Raw genomic sequence first — 27,064 nt, forward strand, 5'->3', positions numbered from 1 at the left:
CAGAATTGGGTATAGGCCCCACCCTTTACCCCCGTGAAGCGCCCTCAGGATCCGCTCAGGCCAAGCAGGTGTGCGTCCCCGGCAAGGAGGCCTGCCTGCTGCTCGTCTGCTGCCTGTGGAGGGACACGTCCTGCCTGGCTGCCCTGGCTGGCAGCACATGGGGTTCTGATCACCAGGAGCCCCCCTTGCTCACCAGCTTCTTGCCACCCTTTTCTCCCTTTTATCCCTGAGGTGTGAGACTGTGGCAGGGTGACCCCAGACACACCCCCTTTTGTGTTTGGTCAGGGGGTTCCCGTGCCTTTGCTCCACTCAGCCAATCAGGAGGGAAGGAAAAGACAAGAAGCAGGGACTGCTTTAAACGGACTTTATGTGGCCAGGCACAAGCCCGGGCAGCTCTGTGACTCTCCCGCGCCGGGTTCCAGGGCTCCTGGGTGAGCGGGCGCTGGGCTGGCCGGCTGTCCTTGCCCCATGCCTACCGGCCTTACCGTCCCAGGGGAAGTGGCTGGTTTTCCAGGGGGTCTGCCGAGGAAGCGTGACTTCCATGGACCCCTCTCCCCAGATGCCCAATAGTGAGCAGCTCCCCAGGGGAATCGCCAGGGTCCCTCCAGCCCACCCAGAGTGTCCACGTACCGCAGAAGTCGACGTCATCGTACACCTCCGTCTCCCTGGCAGAGCACAGCTGGGTCAGCAAGGAGCACTGTGGCTCATTCCCCGCACCCCACCCCTCCCCCCACAGTCAGGGCTGGTACTTACAGGGGCAGGAGCGCTATTCTGGGCACGTAGCCATCTGTGAAGAGAGTGGGCATGGTGGGTTCTGAGGCCCAGGGTGGTGGGGGTGCCTCCTGGGGCTGCGGGGCCAGGCGCACTCACATTTGCCCTTGGGGTCCCGGCACAGCATCTCCTCATTGCTAGTGAACTCGATCACCTCCAGGATCTCCCCGCGCCGGATCCCGAGGTGCTTGCCGCCCCCACGGCGCGTCTTGGCATTGGGGTCAATCATCATCTTCGTGTGAACCACGATCTCCCCTTCAAACTGGGGCACGAGATGTTATGGCCTCTGCTCGTGCTGCCGCCCTCGGGCCCCTGTCTTCTTTCTGAGCCTGGGATCTGTGGGGCCCTGGTCTCCACCCTGCCAGGACTCCTGCTTAACTCGGAGGCCTCACCTTGAACTTCTTCCGGAACTCCCTCTCGGCCTTCTCTGCCTTCCTCAGCTGCTTCTGCAACTTTGGGTCCATGGGTGGCAACTGCTGTGGCTGGGGATCCTTCTCCTTCCTGATACCCCCCACCAAGGAATTGTGTGCTCGTGAGCAAGGTGTGTTCCTCTGGGGGTTCCTGGAGCTTGCCCCCCGATCCGCCCGCCCCCTCTGCCCATGGTACCTGAGTGCTGAGTCTTGTGGTGGCCTCCTGGTGACTTGCTGAACCGAGGGTGCTTCATCTGGGGACAGTCAGGACTCCGAGTCAAGGCAGGGCCCGCCAGCTCAGCCTTTACCCTGGTAGCTGTTTTTTGTTTTTGTGTTTTTGCTTGAGATGAAGTCTCGCTCTGTCACCCAGGCTGGAGTGCAATGGCACGCTCTCGGCCCACTGCAACCTCCGCCTCCTGGGTTCAAGCGATTCTCCTACCCCAGCCTCCTGAGTAGCGGGGATTACAGGTGCCCATCACCACAGCTGGCTGATTTTTGTATTTTTAATACAGACAGGTTTCACTATGTTGGCCAGGCTGGTCTTGAACTCCTGACCTCAAGCAATCTGCGGGTCTTGGCCTCCTAAAAGTGCTGGGATTACAGGCGTGAGCCACTGCACCTGGCTGGTGGCTGGATCTTGAGTGAGGCCTCCCTGTGTCAGTTCCGAGGATTCCCCAGATCCCACCAGGTCCCCCCCCAAACCTCTCCCTGCCCACCTTCCGCAAGCTTTTCTCAGGGGTCACGGGTTTTTCTGGATTGCCTTCCATTCCCTTAACTCCTGCTACGTGCTCAGCATGGTGGGAACTGCTGGGCCATGCCCCTCATGTCAGTCCTCTCAGCAACCTTGTTCATGCCAGTAGACGCCACTGTCATGCCCAACTTGTCCGTGAGGAAATAAAGGCTCAGAGAGGTCAAGCAAACTGCCCAAGGTCACCCAGCTTGTAAATGGCAGAGGCAGGATTTATGTGTAGGCTTCGAGGCCATTTCACTTCTGCCTCCTAGGTCAAATTGGGTCTAGGGTTCTTTTTTATTTTTTGAGACAGAGTTTTGCTCTTGTTGCCCAGGCTAGAGTGTGCAATGGCGTGATCTCAGCTCACTGCAACCTCCACCTCCTGGGTTCCAGTGATTCTCCTGTCTCAGCATCCTGAGTAGCTGGGATTACAAGCACCCACGCCCAGCTGATTTTTGTATTTTTAGTAGAGATGAGGTTTCGTCATGTGGGCCAGGCTGGTCTCTAACTCCTGACCTCAGGTGATGCCCCTGCCTCGGCGTCCCAAAGTGCTGGGATTACGGCCTGAGCCACTGCGCCCAGTGGGTTCTAGGGTCCTACTGTAATGAGATTTGGGTGAAAAACTAAGGAGAAGGGAGGATGAGGAGAGGCTGGCCCATGGGGACAAAGTTACACTTAGGAGAAAGAAATCGGGTGTTCCATTGCACAGTAGGGCAATGAGAGTTGACAGTAAAATATTGTGGCTGGGTGCGGTGGCTCACGCCTGTAATCCCAGCACTTTGGGATGCCAAGGCGGGCAGATCACTTGAGGTCAGGAGTTCAACAGCAGCCTGGCCAACATGGTGAAACCCCGTCTCTACAAAAAATACAAAAATTAGATGGGCATGGTGGTGGGCACCTATAATCCCAGCTACTCAGGAGGCTGAGGCAGGAGAATCGCTGGAACCCAGGAGGCGGAGGTTGCAATGAGCCAAGATGGTACCGCTGCACTCCAGCCTGGGCGACAGACCAGGACCCTGTCTCAAAATAATAAATAAAAATAATTTTTAAAAGATGCTGCTGGGGTGAGCGTCCTGGACTAGTGACTGATGGACTGAGGGGTCTCCCATGGTGCCAGCCTCCCTGTGCCACTTCCTGGCAAATGACCAGGCTCCCAAGTCAGAGCCCTGCTAGCCAAGGGATTGGCTTCAGGCTGGAGCCCCAGGGACCCCGGTGAGTGAAAGATCTAGAACCCAGAGTCCCAGTGTGTCCTTTCCAAATGGCTCAAAGCATCCCTCCGGACATTGCAGGCCTGTAGTCCCTCCAGGCAGCCCAAGGAGTGGCACCTGGATTGTGCCCGCCAGATAGCAGGCGTGGCCATCCACAGTCTCACCCGGAACACACAGCCCCTCCAGCTGCTCCTGCCTCTCAGAGGCTTCCCTGGCCATGAGCAGTCACTCCACCAGGAGTGAACCTGATCTTGGCACTCCAGGTTTCTTCAAACCCGCCACATCAGAGCACCTCTTGGCACCACCACGCAGGCAGCCCCGGTTCATCCACAGCTGACCCTGAGCAGGCCTCTGCCCACGTTCCCCACATGGCCTGCTCAGATCCTGGGAAAGGCCAGGCTGTCCCCACCTGCAGAGGAGCCCCCACCTCTGCAGTGGAGCTGCCACTGCTCCAAGTAAGGCAGACAGTGGGAGAGGAGAGTCCAGAGTCCTGGCCCCAAGAGATCTAAGTTGCCTTTGAGAAGCTGCACCCACAGGGAGAAGCCCACGCCACTCCTGAGAAGCGGGAGATCGAGGGAAGTGGGACCTTTTTTTCTTTTTCTTGAGACAGGGTTTCGTTCTGTTGTTGCCCAGGCTGGAGTGCAGAGGTGCAATCTCGGCTCACTGCATCTTAGAAAATGGGTGATGCGAGGCTGGGCAGGGTGGCTCACGCCTGTAATCCCAGCATTTCAGGAGGCCAGGGTGGGAGGATCACCTGAGGTCGGGAGTTCCAGACAAGCCTAACCAACATGGAGAAACCCTGTCTCTACTAAAAATACAAAGTTAGCCAGGCGTGGTGGTGCACGCCTGTAATCCCAGCTACTCGGGAGGCTGAGGCAGGAGAATCGCTTGAATCCAGGAGGCGGAGATTGTAGTGAGCCGAGATTGCACCACTGCACTCCAGCCTGGGCAAGAACCAAACTCCGCCTCAAAAAGAAAAACAAAAGAACACAAAACGGGTGATGCGGCCAGGCACGGTGGCTCATGCCTATAATCCCTCCATCTCCTGGGTTCAAGCGATCCTCCCACCTCAGCCTCTCCAGTAGCTGGGACTACAGGCATGCAACACCACACCCAGCTAATTTTTGTATTTTTAGTAGAGATGGGGTTTCACCATGTTGGCCAGGCTGGTCTTGAACTCGCAACTTCAACTGATCCACCTGCCTCCGCCTCCCAAAGTGCTGGGATTATAGGCGTGAGCCACTGCGCCCAGCCCCTTTTTTCTTTTTTCATACCAGAATCTCAAATGACTGGCAAGGAAAGGGGAGAAGGTTGTCTGGTGACAGGAACAATGGGCCAAGGGTGGGGATTGTATGAAATTTGGGGAGAGGGAGACGCTCCTAGCCTCAGAAGAGGTGGGGCATTCCAGCAGGGCTGCTGGGAGTGGCTGGAGGCAGGCTGTCACTAGCCCAGGCTCTCAGCAGCCCTCCTCCTGACCATCTGCATCCCCAAGGGTGGCCCCCAGACCCAAGCCACAGAGCTTCCCCTGGAACGGAAGCAGGAGGGGCCCCATCAGGAAGCTGTGTGCTCACAGGAAGGTGTTGCAAACAGCTCCGGGAGAAAGCCCAGGAGAAGCAGAGGGAGCCTCTCTGCCCCAGGCCCTCTGAGGCTGCAGGGAGAGCAGGAGCACCTTAGAGGCTCAGGCTCAGGCTCCTGCTGAAAGCTCTGCCACAGATCCAGCTCGTGGACCGGCTGTGCAAGCCAGGGCAAGCCCCTTCCCAGAGCCTCAACCTTGCGTATCTATTTTTCTTTTTTTTTTTTTTTTTATTGAGACGGAGTCTCACTCTGTCACCCAGGCTGGAGTGCAGTGGCCGGATCTCAGCTCACTGCAAGCTCCACCTCCCGGGTTTACACCATTCTCCTGCTTCAGCCTCCCGAGTAGCTGGAACTACAGGCGCCCGCCACCTCGCACAGCTAGTTTTTTTTTTTTTTTGTATTTTTTAGTAGAGACGGGGTTTCACTGGGTTAGTCAGGATGGTCTCGATCTCCTGACCTCGTGATCTGCCCGTCTCGGCCTCTCAAAGTGCTGGGATTACAGGCTTGAGCCACTGCGCCCGGCCTCTTTTTTTTTCAATTGAGACAGCCACGGAGTCTCACTCTGTCACCCAGGCTTGAGTGTAGTGGTGCCATGTCGGCTCACTGCAACCTCCGCCTCCCGGGTTCAAGGAATTCTCCAACCTCAGCCTCCTGAGTAGCTGGGATTACAGGTGTGTGGCACCATGCCCGACTAATTTTTTTTTTTTTTTTTTTTGAGATGGAGTCTTACTCTGTTGCCCAGGCTGGAGTCCAGTGGCGTGATCTTGGCTTACTGCAACCCTTTCTTCCCAGGTTCATGCGATTCTCCTGCCTCACCCTCCCAAGTAGCTGGGACTACAGGCGTGCACCACCACGCCCAGCTGATTTTTGTATTTTTAGTAGAGATGGGGTTTCTCCATGTTGTCCAGGCTGGTCTTGAACTCCTGACCTCAGGTGGTCCACCCGCCTTGGCCTCCCAAAGTGCTGGGATTACAGCCATGAACCACCATGACTGGCCCCGGCTAATTTTTGTATTTTTAGTAGAGATGGGTTTTTGCCATGTTGGCTAGGCTGGTCTGGAACTCCTGACCTCAAGTGATCTGCCTGCCTCGGCCTCCCAAAGTGCTGGGATTATAGGTGTGAGCCGCCACGCCCAGCCAACCTTGTGCATCTGTGAAATAGGGATGCATTGCCTTGCTGCCTTGTGGGAGTTTGGGAGTGGAGGATACAGATTTAGGGACATGCAGGCAAGGTGCTTGCCTGGAAGCTGCTTGTGTTTTCACGAAGGCATTAACTTTGGAGCTGGGCAGGAGGTACGGGCCTGCTCCCTACTCACCCAGCACAGACTTCTAAGAAACCCTCTGCAGCCTCCCTCCCCTGCCACTGCCACACCTGCCTCCAGGCCACACGTCCCTCCTGAGTTTCAGGCCCAAGTTCTGCCTGGACATCCCCTCAGCTACCTTGAACACAACAGGTCTAAATGAATCAGGCCGGATGTCGTGGCTCATGCCTGTAATCCCAGCACTTTGTCAGGAGTTCAAGGCCAGCCTGGCCAATGTGGTGAAACCCCGGTTCTACTAAAAATATAAAAATTAACTAGGCGTGGTGGTGGGCGCCTGTAATCCCAGCTACTTGAGAGGCTGAGGCAGGAGAATCGCTTGAATCCAAGAGGCAGAGGTTGCAGTGAGCCGAGATGGCACCACTGCACTCCAGCCTGGGCAAGATTATGTCTCCAAAAAATAAAAAAATAAAAAAATAAGGCCAGGCGCAGTGGCTCATGACTGTAATCCCAGCACTTTGGGAGGTTAAGGTGGAAGGATCGTTTGAGGTCAGGAGCTCGAGACCGGCCTGGCCAACATGGTGAAACCCCATCACTACTAAAAATACAAAAATTAGCTGGGCTTAGTGGCGCGTGCCTGTAATCCCAGCTACTCCAGAGGGTGGGACAGGAGAATCTCTTGAACATGGAAGGTGGAGGTTGCAGTTAGCCAAGATCGCAGCACTGCGGTCCAGTCTGGGCGACAGAGTGAGCCTCCATCTCAAACAAAAAAACAAATACATAAATCAATTAATTAAATAAATAAATAAGGGCTGGGAGCGGTGGCTCATGCCTGTAATCCCAGCACTTTGGGGGGCCAAGGTGGACAGATCACGAGGTTAGGAGATCGAGACCACGGTGAAACCCCGTCTCTACTAAAAATACAAAAAATTAGCCTGGCGTGGTGGTGGGCACCTGTAGTCCCAGCTACTTGGGAAGCTGACACAGGAGAATGGCATGAACCTGGGAGGCGGAGATTGCAGTGAGCTGAGATCGCACCACTACACTCCAGCCTGGGTGACAGAGCAAGACTCCGTCTCAAATAAATGGATGGATGGATGGATGGATGGATGGATGGATGGATGGATGGATGGAACCTAACATCTTGTCGTCAACCCAGGAGCGGCTCTGTCATGACCTTGGATACTAGGCTTGAAACTTCCCTGCTTTATATACCACCAAGTCCTGCTTTTTTTTTTTTTTTTTTGAGACAGGGTGTCTGCTGCCCAGGCTGGAGTACAGTGGTGCAGTCACAGCCTCACTGCAATCTTGACCTCCTGGACCTAAGCAATCCTCTTGTCTCAGCATCCCAAATAGCTGGAACTACAGATGCTTGTCACCACGCCTGGCTGATTTTTAAATTTTTTTGTAGAGATGAGGTCTTGCTCTGTGGCCCAGGCTGGTCTGGAATCTTGGGCTTATGGGATCCTCCTGCCTTGGCCTCCCAAAGCCCTGGGATTGGCTCAAATGATCCTCCTGCCTCGGGATCCCAACGTGCTGGGATTACAGGCATCAGCCACCGCACCCGGCCTGATGCTTGCTTTTGATTACTGGATTCGCCCACTGCTCCCACGCCTCCTGCTGCCAGCCTGGGCCACACCTTTGCCTACAACAGCCTTCTCAGTGGCCCTTAGCCTCTGGGCTCCCCTCATGTAGTTCCACCCAGCAGGAGCTAGCAGGTCCTAAAATGTTACTTGCTCTTACACCAGGAGCATGGCAGAAAATGCCCTTGCCCCGAATGTTTTGCAGGGACTCGGGCAGGCCACCAACAAACCTCTGCCCTTGGGGCTGGGGCTGGAGTCATCTCTGGGTTCCACGTCGTCATACAGCTCGTAGATCTCATCTGGGATCCTGCGGGGATACCTGAGATGAGGCCTCTTTTTTTTTTTTTTTTTTTTTTTGAGATGGAGTTTTGCCCTGTCACCCAGGCTGGAGTGCAGGGGTGTGATCTCGGCTCACAGCAGCCTCCGCCTCCCGGGTTCAAGCGATTCTCCTGCCTCAGCCTCCCGAGTAGGTGGGATTACAGGTGCCCCCCACCACGCCTAGCTAATTTTTTTTTTTCTTCTGAGATGGAGTCTTGCTCTTTCTGCCCAGGCTGGAATGCAATGGCATGATCTCTGCTCACTGCAACCTCCGCCTCCCAGGTTCAAGCAATTCTCCTGCCTCAGCCTCCCGAGCAGCTGGGATTACAGGCATGCGCCAGCACGCCCAGCTAATTTTGTATTTTTAGTAGAGACAGGGTTTCACCATGTAGCCCAGGCTGGTCTTGACCTCTGACCTTAGGTGATCAGCCTGCCTCGGCCTCCCAAAGTGCTGGGATTACAGGCGTGAGTCACTGCTCCCGGCCGAGATGAGGCCCCTTTGAGCCCCACAATCTGCACCCACCCCAGCTTCCTCCCCACACTCACGGCGGGATGTCTTCAGGCTGTCGGGCCTGGAAGTGGAGCGCAGCGGCCGAGCGGGTCCTCCGTAGATCTGTGGGGTAGAGAGTGCGGCAGGGAGGCCGGTACTGCCTGGGATCTCAGCCCCGCCTCCTGCCGGTGCCGCCCGCCCTCACCCACCTGTGGATGCTGCAGAGCGTCTCCGAAAGCTCTGCATATCCACGGGGCCCGGGGGCAGCGGAGGCTTGGCTGGAGGGGGTCCCAGGCTGCTGGCAGCGGGCAGAGGCCTCCGCCGGGGTGGATGGCTGGGTCTGAGGCCTGGCCTGGCCCCTCCACTGTGAACAAGGCCTCCTGACCTCCAGCGGGGTGTCCCAGCAACTCCAAACCCAGGGCTGAGCGGGTGCCGGGAGCTGGAGCCGGCCACGGCCGCAGGCAGTGAGCTCTCGGAAGCGGAGCTGGGGAGTAGAGGCTTTCGAGGGAGATCACCGAAGAACTCAGGCTGCGGGTGTCTCTTGAGGACAGCGTTGGGTTCAGGCTGTGAGAACTTGCGGGGTGGCCCCCGGCGGTCCGGCTGCAGCAACTTCCTGGGGAGGGAGTTGAACTCGGGCTCTGACGAGGTCCTGGGGAGGCCGCCCAGCTCGGGCTGCGGGGGCTTCTTGGAGAGCGCTTTGAATTCGGCGGGCCGCGGCCTCTTGGGAAGCACGCTGACTTCGGGCTCTGAGGAGGTCCTGGTGAGGTCCCCAAGCTCCGGCTGCGGAGGCTTCTTGGGAAAGTCACTCAGCGGAGGCTGGGAGGCTTTTCTGGGAAAGGCGCTGGAGTCGTGCTTCGGCTCACCGGACTGAGGCTTCCAGAGAGGAGTCTGAGCCGCCTCGCTGAACTCAGGCTGCGGCACGGACTTCTTCGGGAGGCCATCCGCCTGAGGCTGCGGGGGCTTTCTGGGGTGCACACTGAACTCGGGCTGCACCGGCTTCTTGGGAACGCTACTGAAGTTGGGCTTCGGGGAGTGGGGGAGGGACTCAGTGGCCTCAGGCTTCCAGGGCGGTGTCTGAGGGACGTCACTGGACTCAGGCTGCGGCAGGGACGTCTTAGGGAGGCTACCGACCTGAGGCTGTGGGGGCTTTTTGGGGTGCATGTTGACCTCAGGCTGCGCGGGCTTCTTGGGAAAGGTACTGAACTCAGGCTGCGGGGGCTTTGGGGTAGCCTCACTGGCCTCGGGCTGCCAGAGCTTCCTGGGGAATGCACTGGATTTGAGTTCAGATGGGGGTCTGGCGGGGTGACTGAGCTCGTCGGACTGCTGGGGTTTCCGGACAGGCGTATTGGGCTCCGGCAGCGAGGCCTTCACAGGGGCCTCACCGACCTCAGGCTGCGGGGGCTTCCTTGGAAATGGAGTGGCCTCCAGCTGGGGGAACTTCTTGGAGACGTCACTGAACTCCAGTTTGGACGGCTTCTTGGGGAGGTCAGTGAACTCAGGCGGCGGGGGTTTCTTGGGGAGGTCAGTGAACTCAGGCGGCGGGGGTTTCTTGGGGAGGTCAGTGAACTCAGGCGGCGGGGGTTTCTTGGGGAGGTCAGTGAACTCAGGCGGCGGGGGTTTCTTGGGGAGGTCAGTGAACTCAGGCGGCGGGGGTTTCTTGGGGAGGTCAGTGAACTCAGGCGGCGGGGGTTTCTTGGGAAGATCAGTGAACTCAGGTGGCGGAGGCTTCTTGGGGAGGTCAGTGACCTCAGGCGGCGGGGGTTTCTTGGGGAGGTCAGTGACCTCAGGCGGTGGAGGCTTCTTGGGAAGATCAGTGAACTCAGGCGGCGGGGGTTTCTTGGGGAGGTCAGTGAACTCAGGCGGCGGGGGTTTCTTGAGGTGCTCGCTTAGCTCAGGCTGGGGGAACTTCTTGAGTTTACTGAACTCAGGCTTCGGGGGTTTTTTGGGCAGGTCGCTGGGCTCCGGCTGAGAGGCCTGGAATTTTGCTTTGATGCTCCGGAAGTCCTGATAGCTCTCCTAGGAGACACACAGCCATTGAGGCAGGGGCTCAAACACACAGAAGGGGCATGGAAGGAAGGGACTGGGGACCCTCAGGCACAGCCCACAACCACCACCCCTGCACCCAGGCCCCATCAGCCCTCAGCTCTCTTTCTGAGGAGCCCCCATTGATCCTAGGATCCTGGAACCCACACCCCTCCCTACTTCTCCATTTAGTGCTGATTCCACACCCAACCTCCTCTAGCAGGAGTGGAACTGCTGACATCCCTCCTGCAGCCTCCAGTCCCACAGCCCTCCCCGCATGGGTGGTACCCCAACCCCCCAGCATCCTTGACCCCCTCGTTCTTTCACCCCCACACTGCATGTCTCCAGTCTCATTCCATTGCCCAGGCTGGAGTGCAGTGGTGTAATCACAGCTCACTGCAGCCTCCAACTCTTGGGCTCCAATGATCCCCCAGCCTCCCGAGTAGCTGGGATTACAGGCTTGAGCCGCCACGCCCAGGCCTGGAGTCCCCTTCTGTGCTAATTTCAAAACACATCCGGAATCCAACCACTTCTCACTGCCTTCACCGTTGTCACCCCAGGAGGTAGTGGGAGGCAGCGTCTGCCCTCCCCCAACCAACTGCCTGGATTATTCTAACAAGCCCTTCCCCAGTCACTGCCTACCCCCCTCCCTGGTCAGTTCCCCCCATGGCAGCGGGAGGGAGAAGCCTGTTGAGCCCTGAGTCTGTTTGTGTCTCTCTGCTCAAAACCCGGCAATGCTTCCTCATGTCCCTGTAGTTCAAGCTAAATGCCTCATAAAGGCCTGGGCGAACCAGCCTCCCGACCTAGCCACCTCCTCCTCCCTGCACCCTGAACACTTCCCTCTGACCTCGGGGCCTCTGCCCTGTCCCTGACCCAGGACATGTCCCTGCACTACCTGGTTCTCTCCTCTTCCTCTTCCCAGTCTCTGTTCTCATATTTCCTTATTAGAGAGGCCGTCTGAGGCCATCCTATTTTATTTATTTTTACTTTTTTGAGATGGAGTCTTGCTCTGTCACCCAGACTGGAGTGCAATCTGTGATCTTGGCTCACTGCAATCTCCACTTCCCAGGTTCAAATGATTCTCATGCCTCAACCCTCTGAGTATCTGGGATTACAGGCACCCGCCACCACGCCTGGCTAATTTTTGTATTTTTACTAGAGACAGGGTTTCACCATGTTGGCCAGGCTTGTCTCAAACTCCTGACCTCAGGTGACCGCCCGCCTCGGCCTCCCAAAGTACTGGGATTACAGGTGTGAGCCACCGTGCCAGGCCTAGATCACCCTATTTTTCTTTCTTTTTTCTTTTCTTTTTTTTTTTTTTTTTAAGACGGAGTCTCACTCTGTCCCCAGGTTGGAGTGCAGTGGCGAAATCTCAACTCACTGCAACCTCCGCCTCCTGGGTTCAAGCGATTCTCCTGCCTCAGTGTCCTGAGTAGCTGGGATCACAGGTGTCTGCCACGACGCCCGGCTAATTTTTTTTGTATTTTTAATGGAGACGGGGTTTTACCATGTTGGCCAGGCTGGTCTCAAACTCCTGACCTCAAGTGATCCGCCCACCTCAGCCTCCCAAAGTGCTGGGATTGCAAGGCATGAGCCATCACAGGTGGCCTAGACCACCGTATTTTAAATGGATCACCCCATCCCACTACTGCCCTGTGTAGTCAGCATACATGATTTTCCCCATCGTACCCACCCCATGTATCATACTATTTTACATTGCTTTTAATGTGTCTTGAAAAATTTTTTTTTTTTTTTGTCTCTCTATACCGCAACTTCCCCCAGTTCCTCAGCCTCTGCAAGGCAGAGACTTGGCTCATTCATTCATTGCTATCTTCCCAGGACCTGGAACATAGTAGGTGCTCAGTAAATATTTGCTGAACGAAACAATATTTAGGCGGCACAAAGACAGTCACGTACTCAGACTGACCATCAGGAAAACACAGAGACGCCTGGAGACGGCTATGCGGTCCCTCTCACACCGTCTCCGACATGCGGGCTGATGGTCAGGAATGCTCACAGTTGACAGTGCGTGAGAGGACCGGTGCGGACACCGTTGGCACATGTGCCGTCTCCTGCACACCCAGCTGTCCCGGCTGCCCTCCTAGCTGGCCCTGCAACCACTGCCCACAGATGTAGGCAGATTCACAAGCAGGCCAGGCCTCCTTGGCCCTACAAACGCCCCCTTCACCTGTGGTCGAGGAGACTGGGGGAGGGCAAGGGCAGAAGCGTGTGGCCTTTACCTCCTGTGTGTACCTCACTTTCAGGAGTGCTCCTTGAAAAGGCAGCGATTCCCAGCGGGGGCCTGAAGTGCCCCTGCCGAAGCCCCCAGTGGTTTGAAGGAAGTGCTCCCGGGTGACCACAAGGCTAGATAAGTCAGGGTTAGCAGGTCACAACTTGGGTGACCGGTCGGGGGAGGGCCATGACCCACTTTGTCACCCCACAGGAAAGCACTGCTCTCACCCCAGCTGCCCGTTCCCACATTGCTGCTCATGTTGACCTAGGGAGACGGGAGACGTCCCCCCGGGTAGTCCCATCTGTCCCCCTCGCAGTCCCAATCTGAGCCTGAGCCCCCAGGAGCCTGTGCTGTCCTGGGGTGTGCCTGGCGGCCTCCTACCTCGGGTCCTTTTTGCCGACCCTTCCCGTTTCCCAGATGTCTTTCGCAGTCCCCCCTGCCCCTCCACAGGTGGATCCTATCCTCCAGGGAACACCTGTGTCCCTTGCTTCCCGGCTATCGAGGCACAGGCCTCTCCCCGTACTCACCATGGCTGCAGGCAGGTGATGGGCCACGGGATGAGTGGGACCCGAGCTGGGGCCGCTGCCTTCAGGAAGTGACTGTGGCTTCTGCTCCACGGCCAGCACACAGGGTGGGGGCTGCTGGAGGTGGGGCGGGGGAGGGCAGAGGAGGAAGGGAAGGAGGTGGGGAGGCTCCAATCTGTCTCCAGATCCTGCCAGCCACTTCTTTTTTTTTGAGACTGAGTCTCGCTCTGTCGCCCAGGCTGGAGTGCCATGGTGCCATCTCGGCTCACTGCAACCTCTACCTCCCGGGTTCAGGCAATTCTCTTGTATCAACCTCCTGAGTAGCTGCGATGATAGGCACGCACCACCACTCCTGGCTACGTTTTGTATCTTTAGTAGAGAAGAGGTTTCACTGTGTTGGGCAGGCTGGTCTCAAACTCCTGACCTCAAGGGATCAGTCCGCCTCGGCCTCCCAAAGTGCTGGGATTACAGGCGTGAGCCACTGCACCTGTCCCCTCCTGGGCACTTCTATTTCCCTTGAATTCCTGGCCTGCCTGCTACTGTCCCAAGCTTGGGGCATTGGTTGCCTGCATGTTCCTAACATGGTCACTAGTTTCTTTTTTTTTTTTTTTATTTGAGACAGAGTCTCACTCTGTTGCTCAGACTGGAGTGCAGTGGTGTAATCTTGGCTCACTGCAACCTCCGCCTCACAGGTTCAAGCAATTCTCCTGCCTCAGTCTCCTGAGTAGCTGGAATTACAGGCAAGCACCACCATGCCTGGCTAATTTTTTGTATTTTTAGTAGAGATGAGGGTTCACCATGTTGGTCAGGCTAGTCTTGAACTCCCAACCTCAAGTGATCTGCCCGCCTTGGCCTCCCAAAGTGCTGGGATTACAGGCGTGATCCACCTGACCAACTAACTAGTTTCTTACTCTCTGTAGTCCCCGTCATTCCCACCACTTTGGTGTCCCCATCTCTGGACTCCAGGGAGGACTCCATGCCAGGCGCTGGTGATCTCCTGGGCTGGAGAGCCACAGGATGGGGAGATCTCAGCAGGTCAGGGGTACGGACAGCTCTGGGGTTTAGGAGGCTCCTGGGGAGGCCCAGAGACCCAGGACGTGGGGGCCCATGTGACCGGGTGAGGCCTCTACTATCTGCCCCGGTTGGCTCATCCGCCTTCCTCATTTCATTCCTCCCAGGGCTGCCACCCTGTGCAGAAAGCTCAGCTGGTATGGCAGATTTGGGGGTTGGGGGGTGAGTTGTGTCAAAGGCCTTGCACCTGGGCCGGGCATGGTGGCTCATGTCTGTAATCCTAACACTTTGGGAGGCTGAGGCAGGATGATCCCTTCAGCCCAGGAGTTCAAGACCAGCTTGAGCAACATAGCAAGACTCCATCTATACAAAAAACATAAAAAATTAGTCAGGTGTGGCCGGGCGCGGTGGCTCACGCCTGTAATCCCAGCACTTTGGGAGGCCAAAGTGGGTGGATCACGAAGTTAGGAGATCAAGACTATCCTGGCTAACACGGTGAAACTCCATCTTTACTAAAAATACAAAAAATTAGCTGGGTGTGGTGGCAGACGCCTGTAGTCCCAGCTACTTGGGAGGCTGAGTCAGGAGAATGGCGTGAACCCAGGAGGCGGAGCTTACAGTGAGCAGAGATCGCGCTACTGCACTCCAGCCTGGGCGACAGAGCCAGACTCTGTCTCAAAAAAAAAAGAAAATATTAGCCAGGTGTGATGGTACGCGCCTGTGGTCTCAGCTGCTTGGGAGGCTGGGGTGGGAGGATTGTTTGAGCCCAGGAAGCAGAGGCTGCAGTGAGCTATGATCACACCGCTGCACTCCAGCCTGGATGACAGAGCAAGACCCAATCTCAATCAATCAATCAAGAGCCACAGTAAAAAAAAAAAAAAAAAAAAAAAGGCTGAGCGAGGTAGCTCATGCCTGTAATATGAGCACTTTGGGAGGTTGAGGCAGGCGGATCACCTGAGGTCGGGAGTTTAAGACCAGTCTGGACAACATAGAGAAACCATGTCTCTACTAAAAATACAAAAATTAGCTCAGCATGGTGGCACATGCCTATAATCCTGGCTACTCGGGAGACTGGGGCAGGAGAATTGCTTGAACCGGGGAGGCAGAGGTTGCAGTGAGCCGAGATGGCGCCACTGCACTCCAGTCTAGGTGACAGAGCGAAACTCCATCTAAAAAAAACCCCAAAAAACAGAACCTCCAAGAAACTCTGACTTAATCAGTCTGAGGTGTGGCCTGAGCAAGTTTTTTTAAATTTTTAAATTGTTTTTGAGACAAAGTCCTGCTCTGTCACCCAGTCTGCCTCCCGGGTTCAAGTGGCTGGGATTACAGGTGTCCACCAACATGCCTGGCTAATTTTCTGGATTTTTAGTAGAGATGGGGTTTCACCATTGACCAGGCTGGTCTCAAACTCCGGACCTCAAGTGATCTACCCACCTGGACCTCTCAAAGTGCTGGGATTACAGGCGTGAGTCACCGCGCCTGGCCTGCCTGTTTGTTTTCACACCTCCTTTAAGAGCACAGACATCATGATTCTGCCATCTTGCCATCTCTGTTGTGCCTTTGCATCCGGTCCAGGGTCACAGTTGCCAGATGTGGGTTGCCCTCCCAAACGGGAGTCTCGGGAGGACAGTATGGGCCCTCCGTGGGTCTCCAGAACCTGGGTAAGTGAAGGAAAGAATGAAAGAACAAGTGGCCGGGCCCGGTGGCTCACGCCTGTAATCCCAGAACTTCGGGAGGCCAGGCGGGCGGATCACCTGAGGTCAGGAGTTCGAGAGCAGACTGGCCAACATGGTGAAACCCTGTCTCTACTAAAAATATAAAAATTAGCTGGGCGTGTTTGTGCACACCTGTAATCCCAGCTACCTGGGAGGGTGAGGCGGGAGAATTGCTTGCACCCGGGGAGGCGGAGGTTGCAGTGAGCTGAGATTGTGCCATTGCACTCCAGCCTGGGTGACAGGGCGGGACTCCGTCTCAAATAAATAATAATAAATAAATATAAATAAATAAAGCAATTCTTGGCCACAGTAGGTGCTCAATCAAGGTAATTAAGGGATTGGATGACAGCTGATGGATTCCCAGGTGCCTGGGTCGGTCACACTGCCCGTGCACTCTCGCAGCTAGGAGGGTCCAGACAGGGCGCGCGCACCAAGGCACCACGGGGGCGCCGTGGGGGTGACGCGCAGGTCCCGGCGCGGTCGTCATGGTGCGCCTCCCCACCAACTCCCCTTTGTGTATTTGGCGCCTCCGTAGGGGCTCCCGGCAGGGTTCCGCGCTGCACGGCCGCAGATAGGGACCGATAGGGCTCTGGAATCCCAGAGAAGCAAGCCCGGACCAGGGGCAGTGAGAGCTCGTTAGGGCGCGGCTCCGGGACTCTGCGGTCGGAAACCGGAACAAGTGTGCGCAGGGGGAGGAGCCCGGGGAGCACGTGCGCGGCGGATTCCAGGGCCGCGGGGCGCTTTCCTCCTCCCTGCTCCCGGCCCGCGGTGAGGGTAACCGGACCGGAACCTGCAGATGACAGCTGGGGCTGGACAAATGCCGGGCGGTGCACGGGCCTCTGGCCGGCCTCAGAGCTGTTCAGCACGAGCCCGCGGCTTCCAGCCAACCTGCCTGCTATCCGCACGGCGCTCCCGGCTTTCATTCCCCCGAGTCTGAGACTCCTGGGCACCCCCTGCTGGGTGGAGCCGGGGCCCAAGAGGACTGGGTTCCTGTGCATGGGGGTTGGGAGCCGGTTTGAGGGTAGGAGGTCGTTTTTGTAGTGGACAGGGTGAACGGCGGAAGCCAGGTGGTGATCCAGCTCCCCAGGCCTCGGGGCAGTCAGTTCACTCCAGAGGGCAGTGTGATGGCTGTGGGCCCACTGTACACACAGGAAGGGCTGTCCCATCTCCGTGGGCGACGGGGTAAGGGAGAGGTCCCTGGACGGAGGTGTCGGCTCTGGGTCTCTCTGGAAAGATAGTGACAGACTGGGAAGTAGCGTGGGCTAGATCTGGGGGTGGCCGAATGAGGAAACTGATGGGGACGAAGACTCCTGCTGGCCTCCGGGACCCTGGAGAGGGGTTAGGGGCCTGGGGGACAGAGAACACAGCGCTATTCCTGGAGATGGGGGATGGGCTTGGACTACAGCCAGATCTAGAGACCTCCAGAGTGCGGGAACAGGGGCGTGTCCTCTGGACCTGCTGCCAGGGTTTCCTCATCCCGTGGTAACTGTGCGCAGCTCCCAAGATGGTGCAGAATCAGTGGCCCTGACTTGGAACTGGCGCTCGCTAGAGGCCTCCTAGCCTCACCTTCTCTATGTATCTGTAAAACGGGCCCCTTCACCTGTCCCACCCTCCTCCCCAGGCAGCCATGGGCTCGGGATGTGAAGTTCTCAGCAGACATTTCCCAAGTCCCTCCTCTCCCCGCAGCCTCTCTTTTCATCCTCCCATCCACCCCAAAGGGCTCACCCGTCATCATGACACCCTTTTAAGGACGAGGGAATTGGGAGGCGGGGAGGTCGAGTCTTTTCCAGGGTCCCACAGTGGTGGTTTCAAGGCTTCTGGCTGAGAAGGGGGAGCTTAGGGGGCCTTGGAGCCCCGGGGCCTCCTGATGGCCTGTCCAACCCCATCCTGAGTGACAGCGACCTCAGCTGGGGCCTAGGGGTGCTGGGAGAGTGGACACCCAGCCCAAGCCACGTGAGCTGAGGCTGCAGCCCCATCACATCACAGCCCCATCAAGGACAGGGCAGTCTTCAGGCCCCTGGTGAGGCTGTGGGCAGTGGGGCACACAGACGGGTCCTAAGGGCCTGAGGATCCCCTCCTGCCCCTTGCAGTGGCTGAAGGGCTTCCGGAGCCCAGAGCTGTCCATCTTTGAGGTGACATGGCACTGAGCAGGTGTGGGGCAGGTGGCCCTTGGCTTGTTTACCTGGATGGCTTTGACTCAGAGCCTGAGGTGGACACGGTGGTGGATGAAAAGTCCAAGGAAGATAGGTGTGGTGACTCACGCCTGTAATCCCAGCACTTTGGGAGGCCAAGGCAGGTGGATCAGCTGAGGTCATGAGTTCGAGACCAGCCTGGCCAACATGCTGAAACCCCATCTCTACTGAAAATACAAAAAATTAGCCAGGCATGGTGGATGGCACCTGTAATCTCAGCTACTCAGGAGGGTGAGGCAGGAGAATGGCGTGAACCTGGGAGGTGGAGGTTGCAGTGAGTCGAGATGGCGTCACTGCACTCCAGCCTGGGCTACAGTGCGAGACTCGGTCTCAAAAAAAAAAAAAAAAAAAAAACAATTTGAGGAAGACGACAAGGAAGGTGTTGGGAGGCAAGAAGAAGGTGGGAGGGCAGTGACGGAGGAGTGGGGTCCGGGGGCCCCGTCCAGGGGTCACTGGTGTCTTGGCTGCAGATGCCAGGATGAGGAGGTGAGGGGGACCCCGAAGTGGATTTAGAGAATGGAGAAAGAGGAGGAGGTAAAGATTGAGACAGGTGGACTGGGGTGAAGGAGGTCCCTGGGCTACTGGGAGAACAGGATCTTCATCGACAGGGCTGTGGGAAGCCACTGAAGGGTGCTGGGCAGGAGAGGGGAACAATCAGAAGAGACCCTGGCAGGATGTGGTGGCTCACACTTGTAATCCCAGTACTTTGGGAGACCAAGGTGGGTGGATCACCTGAGGTCAGGAGTTCGAGACCAGCCTGGCCAACATGTTGAAACCTCGTCGCTACTAAAAACACAAAAAGTTAGGCAGGGGTGATGGCAGGCGCCCGTAATCCCAGTTACTTGGAGTCTGAGTCAGGAGAATCGTTTGAATCCAGAAGGCGGAGGTTGCAGTGAGAGCCGAGAGCGTGCCACTGCACTTCAGTGACAGAGCAAGACTCTGTCTCCCAAAAAAAAAAAAAAAAAGGAAAAAGAGGAGACCATTGTCAGTCTTGGGGGAAGGGCAGGTTGGGGAGAGTAGGGGGTGGGCTAGGGGACCCTGGGGCTGGCGGGATGAGGATAGAAGGGAGAGGAATCATGGAGGTAAAACCAGCCTCCAAGGGGTGGTTGTGGACATCACCTGGGACTTCCATACCCAGGAGGGACACTGGCTTTGGGGGTGAAGAGAAAGTCCAGGCCACGGAGGGCTGGCCTTGACCCACCCTGTTCCTCAGAGCTGGGACACGGTGGAAACCGGTCTGGCAGACAGTGAGGAGGATGAAGACCTGAGCCCCCAGCCGGCCTCCCCAATTCTAAAGAATTCTTCCCCTTGAGTCAGTGCGGGGTTCGGGGTCTGGGGTCTTCAGGCCATCCTGGCCAGTCCCTGCACTTTCTCAGGACCAGCCCGTCCCCGGAGCTCCCGGGATTGTTTTTGTCTCCCAGGCCAGGGTTGCAATGGTGTGATGATGGCTCACCACAGCCTTGAACTGCTGTGCTCAAGTGATCCTCCTGCCTCAGCCTCCCAGGTAGCCACCACGGCTGGCTATTTTTTTTTTTTTTAGACAGAGTTTCGCTCTGTCACCCAGGCTGGAGTGCAGGGGCTTGATCTTGGCTCACTGCAACCTCCGTCTCACTGGGTTCAAGCCATTCTCCTGCCTCAGGCTCTCGGGTAGCTGGGATTACAGGTGCCCACCACCATGCCCGGCTAATTTTCATATTTTTAGTAAAGATGGGATTTTGCCATGTTGGCCAGGTTAGTCTCAAACTCCTGACCTCAAGTGATCCACCCGCCTTGGCCTCCCACAGTGCTAGGATTACAAGCATGAGGCATGAGCCACCGTGCCCAGCAATGCCTGGCTATTTTTTGGTGTTTTTTTGTTTTTTTTTTTTTTTTGAGATGGGAGTCCCGCTCTGTCGCCCAGGCTGGAGTGCAGTGGCGCGATCTCGACCCACTGCAAGCTCTGCCTCCTGTGTTCACTCCATTCCCCTGCCTCAGCCTCCCGAGTAGCTGGGACTACAGGTGCCTGCCACCACGCCCGGCTAATTTTTTGTATTTTTTTTTTTTTTTAGTAGAGACGGGGTTTTACTGTGCTAGCCAGATGGTCTCGATCTCCTGACCTCGTGATCCACCTGCCTCGGCCTCCCAAAGTGCTGGGATTACAGGCGAGACCCACTGTGCCCGGCCGGGACTTTTTTTTGGCGAGGGAGGTAGTCTTGCTGTGTCGCGCAGGCTGGAGTGCAGTGGCACGATCTCGGCTCACTGGAAGCTCCGCCTCCCGTGTTCACGCCATTTTGCTTAGCTCAGCCTCCCCAGCAGTTGGGACTACAGGCGCATGCCGCCATGCCCGGCTAATATTTTTTGTATTTTTAGTAAAGAGGGGGTTTCACGTCTGTAAACCCAACGTGTTAGCCAGGATGGTCTCGATCTCCTGATCTCGTGATCCGCCCGCCTAGGCCTCCCGAAGTGCTGGGATTACAGGCCTGAGCCACTGCAACCGGCCCCAGCCGGGACTTCTTAAAAGAAAACTGGAAAGTCCTATCCCATTTGGTTTCCGGACAAGGGAGAGCAGTGCCACAGTGGGTATTGGGGACCTGGGTCTCAGGATTGGGGTGATGGGGAGATAGGACACAGGTGGGCTGAGGCTTGCACCTGTGGACCCAGGTGGTCCTCCCAAGATGTGATCGCTCCATGACTGCTGGGGTCCAGCCCACTGCACTTTGGGGGGGGGGCAAGGGATGGGAACACAGCACAGGCTGGCTCATGGCGCCTTCTTTATTGTCCACCCCAATCCCCTTTCCCTGCAGCCCCCTCCAAATGACAAAACTACCCACATCCCATGGGCCACCCCGAAAGCGGCAGGGTTCAGAGCTGCGAGAACACTGGAAGCTCCCCCTCTGAAAGCAGCGGCGACACCTTGGGTGCAAGCGGGGCCGGATCTGGGTGGGGCAGAGGAGGGGGGCGCCTGAGCCTCAGCGCCTTGGGCCCCCGCCCCCCTCTCCACCCGCGCATTCCTCGGCCTTACCCGCGGGGGCGTCGGGGCGCGGTGGCCCGGGCGCGGGGGCCGCGGGGGCGCCGGGGCGGTGGTCCTCCAGGTGCAGGGTCATGGCGGACCGCGAGGCCGTGGAGAAGGCGCACTGCATGCACGAGTAGCGGCCGCGCGTGTGCTCCCACACGATGCGGCTCGGGGCCGCGTGCCCTGCGGGCAGGCGGGACCCGGTCAGTCCCGGGCTCCCCCAACCCAGAAGACCCGTGCGCCAAGGATGGAAGACGCCGGCGAGGGTGGGTGGGACCTTTTCCCACCCCCCATCAGCTTCCGGGCGCCTGGTTCAGTTTCACCCGGTCTGTCTGCCCGCAGAGTTGGGGGCACCCAACTTAGCTTTTCCGCGTCCCCTACTACCATCCCCAGATCCACCGCCGGGGGAGAAGCCCGCTCCGAGGTGAACGGTGAAAGGGGCGCAAAGTTTACACGGGAACGCCGGCGCAGATGAAGGCGCAGGTGCCAGTCATTTTTAAGGCAAAAATCCTGTATTTCGGGACGGTGGCATTTGTGGCCCCCTGGGAAAGGGATAGGCACTGTTCCCTCCTGGTATCCACCGGACCCCGCAGGGCGCAGGAAAGCCCCTCCACCCCTCCCTGGTGGTCACCTGCACGCACCTGAGGGCGCGCCGGAGCCGCCCTGGGGTCTTCGGGGGCTGCTGCCAGCACCTGCGGTAAAGGGGCGGGTCAAGTTCAGAGTCGGGGCGAGGCCAGCTCACCCTCCTGGTGACCCCCACCCCCATACTCACCTTGGCTCTTTTTCCAGACGGCGGCGCTGGAAGCCGGCGGCCCGGGTGCAGCGGCCAGGAAGGGGCACAGGCGCGGGGGGCTTAGGCCAAAGGGCGCAGGGATCAAGTAGGGCACGAACGGTCCGGTGGCGGCAGGGGCGGGGGTCGTGAAAGGTTCCAGCAGCGGGAACGGCAGGCCCGGCGCTGACGCGAGGTCAACCTCCGGGGGACGCTCGGGCGCGGGCGGCTCTCGGTCCAGGGCCGGGGGTGGTGGCGGGGCTGGGCTCTGCGCATTCTCCACGCAAACATGTAGATGCTTGAAGAGCGAGCGGTGTGTGCGGAAGCGCAGGAGGCAGTTCTCACACCTGGGGGTGGGCAGAGGGCTGGGCTGGGCCTCCAGGGAGACCAGAGAGAGGGTTCTGTGCAATGCCACCCGCCCTTCGAGCGTGGGAACGGAGCCTGGGCACCAATCGCCTCCCCGCTCCCGTACAAGCGTGGCAGCGACCCTTCCTGACCACTACAGGTGCTGGTTTCCTGGGGAAACCCGGAAAGAAGTCTCAATTTTAAGTTAGGAGGCCGGTTTTCCACTTGGGAGGTAACGCCTCGCGGGGTGGAGCCACCCCCACTTATGCCCCGCCCCATCCAGCGATGTAGGGGCGGGGCTTCCCCCAAAAGGCCACCCACATCAAATCCTGCCCTCCAACACCCTGACCAGGAAGGGAGGAAGGCCTGGAGCCCACACACAGGGTGAGGCTAGGGCAGGGCGGAGCTCAAGAGGTCAGGGTCTCACTTGAAGTAGCGATTGGGCTTGTAGTGCAGTTTGCTGTGAGCCACCAGCTCCTGCATGCTGGGGAAGGTCTCGGTGCAGCTCAGGGCTGAGCAGCGGAAGAGCTTGCCTGGTTAAGGATGAAGACAGAGGAGTGGAAAGGGGTGGTCAAGGTTGGCTCCGAGGGGCTCCACCTGTTTCCCACCCTAACCTGCCTCCCCATTACCGGTCCTGGCCCTACCTTCCAGGGACTGTGTGGGCGGACAGTGGGTTCGAAGATGCTGTGCCAGGTCACGGACGCTGGGAAAACTGAGGGAGCAGCCAGGGCTGGAGCAAGGGATTTGCTTCCCTGCAGGACGCACAGAACAGGGGTCACTGGTCCCTTCCTCACTAGTGCTGTCCCTGACCCCAGGGCTCTGCCCCAGAGAAGCAAATATGATGCTGGGGCCTCTACTCTCTGCCTACCACAACAAACTGATCTGCCACAGTGCAGGGGCTGGATTGGCCACGCTCACCATTGGAGCCACAGCCTGGCATCCACTGGCAGCACAGTAAAATGATGAGTGGCATCCCTCTAGAAAGGCCCTTAGGTTAGAGATTCTCTACTTCTTGCTTCTATTGTTCCAGGGCCCGTGACTCCCCAGGAGGTCCCATCACAGATCACCTGGAGGTGGGCGTCGTCTGGGAGGCCGCAGGTCCTCGCTGGTCCCGGAGACTATGCTGGTCGGGCCAGGGCTGGGTCCGGGGCCAGGCTGGCAGCTGTCTGGGGCTGGGGAGGAGCCCTGCTGCATGCCTCCAAGCCCTCCACGTTCCCACACTGGTGGTGTGGCTGCCTGCTCAGGGCCCGGCTCCTCCGCCATGGAGGAGGAGGTGGCGGCAGATGGCACAGCCGGGGACAACAACTCCTTGTCGGTCTCACTGGAGCTGGGCTCTGCAGTGGCCGGCATGTCTGGGCTGGGTCCTGAGGGTTTCTCCTCCTGGTGGAAGGAAGAGGCAGAGATAACCCTTCTGGGCTCTGGGTCAACCCAGTCAGCCCCCATCCTAAGGAATCACCAGCAGGAGAGGATAGGGGAATACGTAAGGTTGGACTAAGCTTTTTCCTTTTTATAAAGATGGGGGTTTCGCCATGTCCCCCTCGCTGGTCTTGAACCCTTGGTCTTAAGTGATCCTCCTGCCTCAGCGTCCCAAAGTGCTGGGATTAAAGGCGTCAGCCACTGCACTGGCCCAGATTGAGCTTTTTTTTTTTTTTTTTTTTTTGAGACGGAGTCTCGCTCTGTCACCCAGGCTGGAGTGCAGTGGCCGGATCTCAGCTCACTGCAAGCTCCGCCTCCCGGGTTTACGCCATTCTCCTGCCTCAGCCTCCCGAGTAGCTGGGACTACAGGCGCCTGCCACCTCGCCCGGCTAAGTTTTTTTTGTATTTTTAGTAGAGACGGGGTTTCACTGTGTTAGCCAGGATGGTCTCGATCTCTTGACCTGGTGATCCGCCCGTCTCGGCCTCCCAAAGTGCTGGGATTACAGGCTTGAGCCACCGCGCCCGGCCTCAGATTGAGCTTCTTATGTACATGGGAGAAGCATCTCCTCAACTAGGATAAGTGGGAGCCCCAGTATGCGACACAAGCGTGGCCTACAGGGAGTGGGCGGGGCCAAGAATACGGAGGCGGGGCTATGGGCAGGGAGCGACTGGGAAGATGCTAGAGGAGCTACACACGGATTGTCTGAGGACCGAGAAACACTGGCCAGCTGCGAGCCGTGTGGACAATCTTGGAGGTGCTAGGAACCCGGATGTAATAAGTTTTGGGGCGGAGTCCTAGCCTGGTGGGCGTGGTCCATTCCGGGCCCGGCCCGGAAGTAGGGCGCTCTCCGAGTGACAGCCAGCGGCAGACGGGTGCCCGGATGTGGGGGCTGGGTAGGCCGGAGGATGTATGCGCGACAGGGCCGCTTCCCGCCACTCCCCGCCGCTCCGCCGCGCCCGCGACCCCGGTGCCGCGCTCACCATCTTCGACACGGCTCGGCCTCTTGTTCCTGCGGCTTCGGCGGCTCCAGCTTAGGCGGCGGCCACCCTCTGGGCAATGCGAGCTCGCGCTCACGTCAGCGCCATTTTCCGTCTCTCGGCTCTCGCGAGGTTGGAGGCGGGGCCTGCGCAAGGCGTTCGGATAGGGGGCGGGGCCTGAGGGCAGAGTGAACGTGGAGTGCAACTTGGACGTTGTTGGAGTCGTGCTATCCCAGGGTAATCAGAGCGCACTTCAGGCGACTCCGTGAACAGAGGTCCGGGTTCAAAATGGGCACCTTCATCCCCTCTAGTCTTGTCCCAACATCAGCCCTGGACAGGCGATAAACAGCAGTTCTTATTTTATTTATTTATTTATTTTTTGAGACGGAGTTTCGCTCTTGCTGCCCAGGCTGGAGTGTAATGGCACGATCTCGGCTCACTGCAACCTCCGCTTCCCGGGCTCAAGCGATTCTCCTGCCTCAGCCTCCCAAGTGGCTGGGATTACAGGCGCCCACCACCACGTCTGGCTAATATTTTGTATTTTTAGTAGAGACGGGGTTTCACCATGTTGTCCAGGCTGGTCGTGAATTCCTGACCTCAGGTGATCTGCCCGCCTCGGCCTCCCAAAGTACTGGGATTACAGGCGTGAGCCACCGCGCCCGGCCAGTTCTTCTTTATTTTTTATAGTGTTGAGACAGGGTCTTGCACTGTCGCCCAGACTGGAGCGCAGTGATGCGATCATAGCTCGCTACAGCCTTGACCTCCTGGGCTCAGCCGATCCTCCCATCTCAGCCTCCCGAGTAGCTGGGATTACTGGCGTGCGCCACCGTGCCCAGCTACTTATTACATTCTTTTTAGAGGCAGGATCTCTCTGTGTTGCCCAGGCCGGTCCTGGGCTCAAACGATCCTCCCGCCTCGGCCTCCCAAGTGTTAGGATTGCAGGCGTGAGCCACCTCGCCTCCCCTTTCACTCACATTTTAAAATGGGTAAACAGCATCGCTTGAGCCAGGGAGGTCGAGGCTGCAGTGAGCGTGATGGCACCACTGCACTCCTGCCTGGTCGAAAAAGCAAGACCCCATCTCTAAAAGTGAAATAAAAATAAATTAAAATGGGGAAATAGTAAATCAACAAGTGCAAAAACAATCTTTTGTCCTATTCAGTGCAATGAAGGAAACAATGAAATGTGGAAGTGATGGGTCAGGGAAGCCACTCTGAAGAGGTGACTTCGGAGCTGTCTCCAGATGATCAAGGAGTGAGCTGGTGGAAAGCCCGAGGAGCGGGGGCTTTACCGGATAGCTGGTGCAGATGTCCTGGAGTGGGGTGGGACGGGCTTATTTTGGTCAAAGAGCAGCGAGGAGATGAGAGCACCACTGGAGTAGAGTGGAGCGGGGGTATGGAGGTCAGAAAGTGAATATGGTGCACGGCAGGTCATGCAGGGCCATGGGAGTGGTGCAGAGAGAGGAGTGTGGTTTCTGTTGTAACCACTGATGAATTTTTAGCAGGGGGAGGCGCATCATCTGATTCCTGGCAGTCACTTGGAGGAGGATGGGCTGTTGAGAGGGTAGTAAGGTAGACCTAACATCTTAGATCTCTATGATACATCATGCTGCCATTCAAGAGGTGTTTGCTGAGTTCTAGGCAACTGTAGGTTTTTTGTTTGTTTGTTTGTTTTGACGAAGTCTGGCACTGTCACCCAGGCTGGAGTGCAGTGGCGCGATCTCGGCTTACTGCAACCTCTGCCCCCCGGGTTCAAGCGATTCTCCTGCCTCAGCCTCCTGAGTAGCTGGGATTACAGGCATGTGCCACCATGCCCGGCTAATTTTGTATTTTTAGTAGAGACGGGTTTCTCCATGTTGGTCAGGCTAGTCTCAAACTCCCAACCTCAGGTGATCCGCCCACCTCAGCCTCCCAAAGTGTTGGGATTACAGGCATGAGCCACTGCACCTGGCCATAACTGTAGGTTTTATGTGCAATGTATTTCCATCTGTAAAGCAAATTGTACTTAAATGCACTTTGTTTTTTTTTTTTTTTTTTTTTTTGAGACAGAGTCTTACTTTGTCCCCCAGGACGCTTTGCAGTGGCATGATATTGGATCATTGCAACCTCCGCCTCCTGGGTTCAAGCAATTCTCTTGCTTCAGCCTCCCAAGTAGCTGGGACTACAGGCTTGCGCCACCACGCTTGGCTAATTTTTGTTTGTATTTGTAGTAGAGACAGGGTTTTGCCATGTTGGCTAGGCTAGTCTTGAACTCCTGGCCTCAGCAATCCATCTGCCTTGGGCTTACAAAGTACTGGGATTACAGGCATGAGCCACTGCATCCGGCTTTTTTGTTTGTTTGTTTGTTTGTTTGAGACACAGTCACACTCTGTTGCTCAGGCTGGAGTGCAGTGATGTGATCACAGCTCAGTGCAGCCTCAACCTCCCTGGGCTCAAGTGATCTTCCTACCTCAGCCTCCCTAGTAGCTGGTACTAAAGGTATGTGCTACCACACCCAGCTAATTTTTATATTTTTTGTAGAGATGGG

At 57.3% G+C, this 27,064-nt stretch overlaps 2 protein-coding genes across 3 annotated transcripts; both read right to left on the reverse strand.

The window, feature by feature from the left end:
• Positions 1-96: 96 nt before the first annotated feature.
• Positions 97-15,715, reverse strand: LOC105482343 (PML-RARA regulated adaptor molecule 1). Its single transcript, XM_071088019.1, has 11 exons — positions 15,638-15,715; positions 13,126-13,236; positions 8,553-10,359; positions 8,400-8,466; positions 7,766-7,842; positions 1,378-1,435; positions 1,164-1,272; positions 871-1,033; positions 754-787; positions 631-665; positions 97-519 (listed from the first exon to the last, which is right to left on the reverse strand). Exons 1-11 carry the CDS (start codon positions 15,659-15,661, stop codon positions 482-484), a joined length of 2,523 nt encoding a protein of 840 aa, XP_070944120.1. The 5' UTR covers positions 15,662-15,715; the 3' UTR covers positions 97-481.
• A 5,062-nt stretch (positions 15,716-20,777) lies between these two features.
• LOC105482168 (zinc finger protein 414) lies at positions 20,778-24,881 on the reverse strand. Of its 2 annotated transcripts, XM_011742176.2 has the most exons (8): positions 24,544-24,877; positions 23,214-23,526; positions 22,791-22,898; positions 22,574-22,679; positions 21,805-22,148; positions 21,674-21,724; positions 21,042-21,215; positions 20,778-20,955 (listed from the first exon to the last, which is right to left on the reverse strand). In XM_011742176.2, exons 1-8 carry the CDS (start codon positions 24,544-24,546, stop codon positions 20,882-20,884), a joined length of 1,173 nt encoding a protein of 390 aa, XP_011740478.1. In that variant the 5' UTR covers positions 24,547-24,877; the 3' UTR covers positions 20,778-20,881. The 2 variants fall into 2 exon arrangements, with proteins under 2 accessions (XP_011740478.1, XP_011740536.2); XM_011742234.3 differs by lacking the exons at positions 20,778-20,955; positions 21,042-21,215 and adding an exon at positions 21,222-21,574 and having other exon boundaries at positions 24,544-24,881.
• Positions 24,882-27,064: the final 2,183 nt, after the last annotated feature.

Source organism: Macaca nemestrina, chromosome 20 (assembly GCF_043159975.1).
Source record: "Macaca nemestrina isolate mMacNem1 chromosome 20, mMacNem.hap1, whole genome shotgun sequence".
Lineage (NCBI taxonomy): Eukaryota > Metazoa > Chordata > Mammalia > Primates > Cercopithecidae > Macaca > Macaca nemestrina.

What these genes read in the sequence shown, in the direction of transcription:
- LOC105482343 (XM_071088019.1), bottom strand. Translation starts at nt 15,661, where the DNA reads ATGATGTCTGTGCTCTTAAAGGAG. An exon ending in CAGCCTGAAGACATCCCGCC is followed by an intron (nt 7,843 to 8,399) that starts GTGAGTGTGGGG and finishes GTATCCCCGCAG; the next exon opens with GATCCCAGATGAGATCTACG. An exon ending in CCCCAGCCCCAAGGGCAGAG is followed by an intron (nt 1,436 to 7,765) that starts GTTTGTTGGTGG and finishes GACTGTCCCCAG; the next exon opens with ATGAAGCACCCTCGGTTCAG.
- LOC105482168 (XM_011742234.3), bottom strand. An exon ending in GCCCACACAGTCCCTGGAAG is followed by an intron (nt 22,680 to 22,790) that starts GTAGGGCCAGGA and finishes ATCCTTAACCAG; the next exon opens with GCAAGCTCTTCCGCTGCTCA. An exon ending in CGGCTCCGGCGCGCCCTCAG is followed by an intron (nt 21,575 to 21,673) that starts GTGCGTGCAGGT and finishes TCCCTTTCCCAG; the next exon opens with GGGGCCACAAATGCCACCGT.